The 10,119-nt window shown below is 48.9% G+C and overlaps 1 protein-coding gene across 1 annotated transcript in view; it reads left to right on the top strand.

The window, feature by feature from the left end:
- The window catches only part of OBSL1 (obscurin like cytoskeletal adaptor 1), a 35,909-nt gene extending 31,395 nt beyond the window's left edge, over window positions 1-4,514 (top strand). Inside the window, exon 22 of the mRNA XM_061557404.1 lies at window positions 588-4,514. Coding sequence (XP_061413388.1) covers window positions 588-862 — 275 coding nt within the window. The 3' untranslated portion in view covers window positions 863-4,514. The remainder of the gene's footprint in view (window positions 1-587) is intronic.
- Window positions 4,515-10,119: the final 5,605 nt, after the last annotated feature.

The raw sequence follows: 10,119 nt of genomic DNA on the forward strand, positions 1-10,119 counted from the left end.
AGAGTCCCATGACTCTTTTGTTCAGAAGGGTTCTTCCAAATTTACACAGTAGGGGGCGATGATTGCCGTGTCTGCTGGATCCTAATGGAGTAATTTAAAGGTATTTTTTCTATTAATCCATAATAGGTTTTTTGGGGTTAGATCGCGTAAATATATGAATGTGTCGTTAAAATCCGCCACCACCCGACACGGCCAACTAGTGAGGGTTGTCACGTAAACAGAACGTGGCCAATTCGTCACTAGTACAGCACACCAGTGTGTTGGAGAGCCAAGCCACAACATTTACAATCTTGAGTACGATGTTTCGCCAGTAATTACAACTAGCTTCATGGTTTGTGGAGGTTGGTGATTACTGGCGAAACGTCGTACTAACCCAAAAAAACTTCTATTATGGATGTTAAAATTAATATTTTTTTATAGATTAGCTTAGTTTAATGAAAGAGTATTTGGCATGCTAATGACGCTGCTGTCCATGATGCTGCTGAAGCCGTTTTCGAGAATGCTAAAGCTGACATTGGTGCCGCTGTTGACGAATAACCCTCGCGACGACCTCACCGTTGGGGCGCCGCTCGTCTTTTGCGCTGCAGACCAAGTGCTCCAGGTGACACGCGGGCTGCAGGACGTTCGGGTCCCGTCCTCGGGCACCGCCGTCTTCGAGCTGGAGCTTTCGGGCCCCGCGGCGCGGCCCCCGCGCTGGGCCCTCAACGGGACGCGGCTCCGCGACGGCAGCGGTGGCGCCCACATGGAGGCGCGTGGCACCGTCTACCGCCTCTCGCTGTTTGAGCCGCGGGCCTCCATGAGCGGCCTCGTCGAGTTCTCTGCCGGGGAAGCCAAGAGCTCGGCGCGGCTCACGGTCGTGTGAAGGGGCACTGAGCCGACAGCCGTGATGAGAGGGCCTCGGTTTGATCCCTGGTGCCGGGGCTGTCCTTGCTGCCTGGTGGCGGGGCGGCCATATTGACGGTGCCGTGTTGGAACCAGAACTGGCACGGCAGAGATCCTGGGTTTGAGCGCTGAGGTTGAGTAGCTTTTTGCTGTCCATAATGGCGGTGTTTGAGATGCTGAGCTGGCACTGCAAGGCGCATGAGTTTGAGCTCTTAAGGTTGGGTGGCTATTGTTGTTTCACAGGGGGAGGTTCACAGTGGCTGTGTCAAAACTGCTGAAACACCATGGTAGGGTTGCTAGCTTCAGGCCCCGGGGCTGGGCGTATATCTCTCTGTTACACAAATGGGAGGGGTTTCTAATGGCCATGTCAGAGAGACTGAGTATGAACCACCGAGGTGCAGTGTTTGAGCTTTGTAGATGGGTGTGTCTCATTGGCTTACAGAGTTCATAATGGTTGTTTGAGATGCTGAGTCAGTGCTGCTGAGGTCCGGGGTTTGAGTCCTGGGTCTGGAATTCTCTTTCACAAACAGAGGGTTGACAACCATCTTGCTGAGATCCCATGATTAACACCTAGGGTCGGGTGTCTTTTGTTGTCTCAAAGGGGCGTTCATAATGACCTTGACAGAGGCACAGAGCCATCACCGCTGAGATCTTGGGTTTAATCCTGAGGGCCTTTCACGGGCTCATAATGGCCCTATTCGAGTCAGCACCACTTGGTGGTTTGTGGAGGTTGGTGACGGTTAGTGGGAGGTTTATATTGTTTTCTGGATGTTGGTGGCTGACAGATGTCGATGGTTGAGATGATGATGTTGGTGGCGAAAGTATAAATTTTACTGATGTAGAAGGAGAAAAGTTTAATGAAAGGGCAAGATATTAGAGGTCGTGTCACCCCCTTTACTCAGTTTCTATTTTAGCCTTTATGATATTAATCATGGAATAAATATTACATGCTCATGGTTGCCAGTTCTCATTGTCAAAGTGTCTTCCTGCCCAAACAAGCGTGGGAGTAACAGCCCTGAACTACTGGTCTAAATTCCACTTTTCTATGATGAGGACCAGTTGATCCAGAGGACCATTCTGATCCTGATGTCTAATTTGCAATAAAAACCCCACAGGCTGAAATTTGAAAGAAGTGTCTGTGAACTTTTACAGGTGTAACTCAAAAATCAAATCGCTCTTGTAGAAATGAATTAAAGTGATGTCGCTACATTGGCATTATTAAACCGTATGGGAGTAACATCACGACAAAGGTATATATATTATTTTTACCAACAATGACATTTTAAACTCATGTGGGACAGCCCAGAGACACTCAGTCGAGGCGAGCAGCTACAAGATAGGAGCTGTTTATTGGGTTGTGTCTTCCTTTAACCTGGTCACGGCGATTCGTTTTGTGAACCTCACAATGCTTTGTGTGCCCTTCGCTTTGTTGGGGTTAACTCAGCTGTTCAGCCCTATGTGGTCGATAAATTGTTTGTCCTATAAATATACTCACATTTACAATGGGAATGTGGAATTTCCACCACTGGTTCAGCGCTGTGAATAAAAGATGAGCAGCGTCCAATATTGATTTGCACTGAAAACCACTCTTGGCTCTTTTTTGGCCCGATTGACACGAGCCGGTAACAATCATGTGCGTAAAATGAAGTTAAATAGAGGAGATGTTTCTTAAACCATTGCAAACTGATAACTCACCTCAAGGAGGTAATTTAATATATTTGGAATATTTTATTGAGCACGGCTCGATAACAGATTATTATTAATGTAAAAATAGTAAATTGATGGATAAAAGCTAACATGAAATGATGACTCGTTGGTCTTACAAACATCGGTGAAATAAACGCAAATGAGCGTCTGATGGACCCGAATTAAACAAACACAACGAGGTGGTTGTGTGGCTCGGGGTCAGAGATACCGCGATCCTGGGCCTGAATCCAGGTCTCACGCACCCGTGGTGAAAGTGGCTTTCACCTGTAGCAAGTTGCCGGTCTCCGCCCGCTCACCAACAATTCAACAAAAAAGTAATCACATCAAAATAAAAATCCGCTTCAAATTCATTTGTTGGGTTTGTTTTTGATGTACAATGAAACAAAAAATTGCAGGTTCATAATATATTTTTTTAGGGTTCGGCCAATTTTAAATTGTAAGGTTGGCTGTGAAAAAAAAAACTACGTGTTGAGTTCGCCTTTGCCGGGAATTAAAATGTTTGCCTCTCGTGTGGATAAAGAAGTGGAATGAAGTGACGAGACTGCTTTCATTGTCCGGGGCTCTCTAACTCGGGGTGGCGCACCACTCGTTGAGAGACCTCGAAGTGGAACGTTCATTGTCTCGAGACACGACGTTGGATAGCACAATTCGAATGTATGTTGAACTTCTTTCGCACCGTACGTAGCCAACCGTGCTAACCTGAGGTGGGGGGGAAGGACGTAAAACTATACACAAAGAGCAATTCTAAAAGAAAAGGCGTCTTGAATAATGACCACAGTGATGTTAGCATAGCTAAGCTTATGATGAGAACTTCGCACCTTCCATAAAACAATTCACGAGTTGCCATGGAGAGCATTGGCACTGAATGAATGGTGCCTCTGGATGAGGTGTACATAAGAATGACTCACTTCGGCAGTTATTCATTAACACTTGATGTGGTATTAAAACCCGTGTATACTGTTAAGTATTCAATGTACATTCAGTATAAAGGTGGTACATGCACGCCATATGCTGGTGGGGGGGGGGGGCGAATATTCACGAGTGAAGTCAGAGATCTCTGTACCCCTCAGTTCACGCACGTTCTCCATTCTCGAATCCTTTGCAAATCCACTTTAACTTGTCAGTGCACAACTGTAGGGGGGCATGTGAGTAGGTGCGGGGCCACTTCGTGTGAATAAAGGGAAAATTAAGGGATCTAGGAAGTGTTTCTGTTAGAGGGGGGCCTGGTGATTCGGGGGGGGGGGTTCATATGGCCGTGTCAGAACCACAGAACCAGTCCCGTTGAGACGCTGCGGTCAAAACTAGGTTTCAGCCACTTGTGATTAAACCAAGTAGGCGAATACAGCGAGTTGTTGGTCTCAGTCATGCCCCAGTGGCTGCATGATTTTAAAAAAACTAACATTAAAATTTGGTTTTACCGTTGGCATAGTGTCAAGCTTTCAGGATTACAACGTAGTTGGTGTGGCTGCCACGCGAGGCAACGAAGCACTTATTGTCACATAGCACGTGGGATGATATCATCTGGTACAGATACGAGGCAATTGAAGGTATTTCTGGTATGTCATCTTCCAAAAGCCATCAAATAACACCATGTCATGTCACAATGCTCACTGAAAAAGTTTTGAATGGGAATTTGCTTCTCTCGTGACAGCATGACAACAACAGCGCATATTGGAAGACAATTTGTAAAAAGCATGCGAGAAAAAATAGAAAAATAGTGCACTGTGGCTTGTGATCATGTTTGCATACGTGAGTTTTGAGCAGAGACGTATAAATAGTCACTTTATTAAAATAAGTATCCAATCGGACGTGTCACGTGGTTCTATCTGCATGTTGCGTCCATATTATTTTGAAGCCGGGTGAGGGCAGAGTCTAGCGGCTCGTTGGGCCCTTCCTGCTGAAACTAATCAAATAGATTTAATCGAACACCGATGTACAGGAGGGACAATGGAAATGAAATGCACGGCTTTTGGGGATTTAAAAAATACCAAAGAATGACCATGCCTGGTGGCACCTTTTATTAATCTTTGCGGTCTGGAAAAAGCGTGCGTATCTGTGTATGTGTCAGTTTGTTTTTGCGCGTGTGTGTCTCTGTATCAGCGGTGGTGCAGTGGTTTGCACGATGGATGATGATCCCGGGCAATAGGTTCAATCTCCAGCCACGGCGAACATCATTTATGATCGTCCTTATCGTGGGATTTCCAAAGATCAACTCGGCAGATAATTTACGACTTACCTCGTGAGTGTGTAGACATCAACACTGGAGATAAAGGTGCCTTATGTGGGACTGGCCACATCACCCCCTCATATGCATTGCAGACAACTTTTAATAGGTGCCCACTAACAGCACTTGCCTCAACAGCCAATGTAAGTTACACGGGGGAGCTCTGTCATTGCATTTACAGTACGTATATGTCTATGTGTTGATCTTTTTTATTCGTGTGGATGTGTTGTCTCTTCGAATCAGTCGACCGGCATCTATTCTTCGGCTGTGCAACTGCAGTGTGGAAGCTACCCGGCCTGCCACTTGACAGGTCTCGGCCACAGTTGTGCCTTCTATTCATGCTTGCGAAAAGTGGACTCTTTTACAGGAACACCTACACTGTCTTTAAACATTCAGACTGTCCTCTCTACGATCCATCCTGAATTTGTATTGTTTGAGGAGCTCACAGATCCTTCAAATATACAGACACATCAGTGAGCTCCTCCGGCAAAGCAAGGCTGCGTTGGCTGGATCATATATGCCTCATGCCCAAGCAGCTTCTGTTTGGCTAGTTAGGGGAACCTAAATGGGTACGCCACGGGCTATATAGAGATGAGCTGATATGGTACAGGAGGATGTGGAGCTGAGTGAACTTGCCAATGACTGGTACCAGCAGTGTCAAGATCAGCCTCTGTGGAGGAAGCTCGTGAAGGACGCGACTGGGCAGTGAGGTTCATTAATCTTCCTCTAACAACAACAGAGGGAAGAGGAGCAACGTTCACAACAACTGTTAGATCGTCGGGCGGTTAAAACAAAGTTGGCACAGTAGGGAGCACAGGTGTTGCATCTGCTAGTCATCTCGGTGAGTCAACCCATAACACCTGAGTCTGTCAATGGACCTCCTGCCAGATAACCTTTGACACTCCTCGTGGCCTTCAATTGCATCTAGCCTGGCACAAGCGCTGTGTCACCGCAACTTAAGTGTTGAATGGCGGCTGATGTGCGTGGCGTTGGTGCCTTGACTGAGGTTAAATGTTCAATGCACATCTCCTGCACGACAGGGAAATGTCTCCAAATCATACCTGCAAGTTGCAGCCTGTGATCGGTTATGTCTCTTTGGCTCTGCACCCGTAGATGGGAGATTCAGCACAACATTTTCAGCATTCTCAATCCTCCGCTTGGGTTTTTCCTGCCAAATAAAAAAAGGCCTTGGCGCTGTTTGAATAAATAGTTTGTGTCTCTGCCCCTTAGGCTAGTGCTGTAAATTCCATATTGCCATGATAAGGGGACTGAACAAAAAGACGGCCAACGGTTGACTTCCCACAAAGTGGTGGGTCGTTTTGTATCCATCCTGGAGCTATGATGGATGGATGGATGTGTACACACCTGTTAACCCCTTGTCAGTGCCCTACCTTATTGCATACCCATTGAAAATGTATTGGTCACCTCTGTAAATCTCGACGTTCATCCCACAAAGTCCCATCACAAGGGAGAAACACAAACAAATAGACAAAATTGGTTTCCTGTATTCAAACGGCCGTACGCCATATGGGCCTGACAACTCAATGTCCCTGTACAAGAATGGGAGTAAAACGTCTGGGTGTGTACAGTGCCGGATTAAGCTAGTGCAGCGCCTGTGGCATATGTTATAAAGGGGACCTAAATAAAAACACAAATATTTTTAAAAAATGTACTTGCATAGTAAAGTAATTATTTTTTTTCATTTTCTATACGTCCAGATAATACGACAAATCGCTAACCTAAAACACCCAGTCGTTCATAAAATTTGAAGGCAGTATAGTACCATAGTAATACAGCAAGTGCAGAATCGCTTAACCGGAATTGATAGCTTGAAAGCATTTAGCGTGGGGCTCTTGAAAGTACGGGGAGCGTAGCATATGTAGCTACTTTTTATACTAGGATAATTATTCGGCATTGGGTGTGCACGATGCAGCATCTTGGGCTTCTACAGTTTCCGGTGCGCTATAAACTGAATTGAGTACCATCGCGCCTGTAAGGGGTTTTTGGTCAGGCGAAAACGAATGACAGGCCACACATATGCCCATATGGCTTACCATATGGGGGGACGTAGTGTGTGGTGCCAAGACCGCGGAGAAACTCCGCATGCGCCGGGATTCCCTCCCGGCCCCCGCACTAAACACACACCCGCACGCAGCGCACCCGCGTAGTGTCCTGGCAGGGGATTGTCTGGCACATCGGGTTTTAATCCGAAGGGCCCCTAGAGGGAGAGACCCACGGTTTCCCGGTGCCAAGAGATTGGCCGACCCTCGCAGGACAGGTTACATTGCGGTGCCCCTAAATTTGCTTAAAATTGTATGGGCGCAGAAAGTAAAGGTTCCCTGGGCCAACCGCAATGAGTTACTCACAACATTGGGGGGAGGACGGAGGGCGGAATATTAAGCAAGCAAAAGCGCAAGAGCCCTTCCAGACAATGTGCAATGAGGGACAATGGGTGGCCGGCGCCGCCGCCGCGGCACTTGAGGAAGGACGCGGTAAGAAGGGAGCGGTAACCACAGGTAGGCGCACAATTGGTCGCGCGGGACAAACACCACCCGGCCCTTTGAAGTGAGGGGATTAGGTCACGGTAGAAAGGAGGAAACGAGAGCGCGAGGGCGCAGGTAAGCGCACGATTAGCCTTGCGGTATGACGTCAGCCTGGGCCTTTGAAGTTTAGAGAATAAAAAGGGGGGCCCCGGACGATTTTCGGTCAGTTGTCTTCAACCTCCAGGCCGTCAAGACCCTCTCCCTGCCGTCCTGCCTCTTCAAGCCGCTCACAGCATCCGTGTCATGCCAGCGAGTGCTGCTGCAAGACAGTGATCGGTCAAGTCTTCTCTCGTCCTCCTCCCTCCGACTATCTCAGCGTCCGTGGGACGACGTGAGTCCAGCGTCGAGGTACGTGGTAGGACGTTTGAGCAGCTGGGTTCTTCGGCAGAGGTAGGCGAGGTTCCTTCCTGCGAAATATTCCCTCTCCAGGTAGGGTGTATATGTGCCATTAAAAAACTTTAGTTCAAAGTATCGGTGCAGTGCGATTTCTGTGTGTGTGGGTAGAAAGAACCTCGGCGTGGTGTCTGCGATTGGTGTGCGGTGCGACTGCGCGGGGAGACGGCGCGCGCGAGAGAGCAAGCGCATGGCTGCAGCGTCGGCGCGGTGGTGTTAATTTGAGCGTGTGGGTGAGGCGTGCGTGTATTTAAACATACACGGCCATTGACGCTCGCATGTGCTTACGCGCGCGTGTGAAAAACAACGCGCGCCTGCAGCGTGCCGTGTGAGTAATTAGGGCGCGGGGGCGGGGTGCGATAAACTCGCGCTCACGCGTTTACACAGCGACGATAGCGATAACAGCGAGGCGCGCGTGCATATTCATACAGCCCTTTAGCATTAGCCTTTGTGGGCAACGGATTACGGCTTAGCCACCCGGAGGGGCGCGCGTGTATTAATACCGCAGCCCTTTAAGCGCTAACCTTTGCGCGGAATAAGCGCCTGTAGAGGGGCACGCGTGGTTACGCGCGTGTGTGTGGGAACTACGCGCCTGCAGGGGCGCGCACGTGCACGCCTCGGCGTTCGCTTGTGTGGTGTTGGTGGTGTCCGTGGGCGTGTGCGGGATAACCCCAGGCGGTGGTGAGCCAGCCACAGGGAGAGGCGGACGAGGAGGAGGGGGCAGCGAAGGGGGTGGACGTCGGCCCCCCACAAGTGCCAGTTAAGGCGAAACATTCCGTTTTCCCGTGCTGGTAGTGTATGGGCATTCGTTTTTTTTGTCTTCTTCTGAAATTCCTTTGTAGTCTGTCCCGTTTTAAAAGCAGAAACACGCAACATATGGGCACGAACGCAACAAAGATGAAGATCCCTCTCCCCCCCGTATCGTCGTTTAACGCAGCGGTCCCCAACCTTCTTGGCACCAGGGACCGGTTTCGTGGAAGACTATTTTTTCACGGACCGGGGTGGGGGGGCATCATTGGGTCTTTCCCCCTTTTCAAAGAAGCTCTCCAACGACGTTTGTTTTTTACTCATTCTGGCTAGGGGTTAGCAGCTTGTGGGCTGACCAACACTGTGACACTGAGACAAGTGCGTAGTGCGGGAAAGAGGCGTGGACGGAAGTGGTGAATAATGAAACAATGGGGGGGACGGGTTCCACGTGCGGACTCACCGCCCTCACCTCCAGGCCACGGACCGGGGGTTGTTGACCCCTGGTTTAACAACAGGCGAGATTTTGATTTAAAGCTTTCGTGACTGCAGGGATTCATGTTCTTGGTTCTTTCGGTAACGTCGCGTAGAAGGGAAATAATAATATAATAATAAAAATATAAAACAATAAAAATTCTCACGACGTTTCGACTGCAACACAAGCAATCATCATCAGGTGTGACATTTCACATTGCTTGTGTTGCAGTCGAAACGTCGTGAGAATTTTTATTGTTTTATATTTATATTTTATTATTTCCCTTCTACGTGACTTTACCGAAAAAACCAAGAATATAACAGGCTAGATTTGAAGCTTTCGTGACTGCAAGGATTCATACTCTTAGGTGTTTTCGGTAAAGACACGTAGGAATTTTTTTTTCATTTTTTTATTTTATATATATATATTTACCTACGTGACTTTACCGAAAAAACCTAAGAGTATTAACAACAGGCTGTTGTGGGCCAAGCGCTGTGTTAACGAGGCCGACACGGCGAGCGAGTAAGGGGACGGAGGGGAGGGGTCAAGCACCGCGCCTGCCCCCCCTCCCAATGCTGATGCGTTTACACACCACACCAGGTACAGTGCTCGTTTAAGTCCGAGTCGACCTAGGGGAGACCCACCCACCCACGCCGTGACCTTGGTTCTGATTCAGATGTTGGTCGCGAGCGGCCAACTTCGCGAGTTCGTCGCTCCAACCGCAGCGCCACCGCTCCTTCCAAACTCGCACAAAACAACCACGCCCGGCCGCCTTTGTCTCTCCCCCCCCCCTCCAAATGGCGATGTTGACGACGCACCGCACCGGGTAGTAATTTGAGGCTGAGTCGACCTAGGGGGAGGAGGCCCAGGACCGGTTCACGATAATCGTCAACTGCGTGCGCGTTGTCGTTGGTCGGGTTCGGGCTGCTGCGCTAACCGCTGCGCCACCGCTCGCACGCCCGGCCACGCCTCGCTCCCTCCCGAGTTGGAGGTCGCACGCAACCACAGCATACACACAGCACACACAGCATACACACAGCACACACAGCACACACAGCACATAAACACACACACAGCATACACACACACAGCATACACACAAAGAACACCACGTAAACATACAGCACACACACAGCCAGAACCGGCCCTAG

The sequence above is a fragment of the Lethenteron reissneri genome, chromosome 23, assembly GCF_015708825.2.
Source record: "Lethenteron reissneri isolate LAM-NWPU_2019-01 chromosome 23, ASM1570882v1, whole genome shotgun sequence".
NCBI lineage: Eukaryota > Metazoa > Chordata > Hyperoartia > Petromyzontiformes > Petromyzontidae > Lethenteron > Lethenteron reissneri.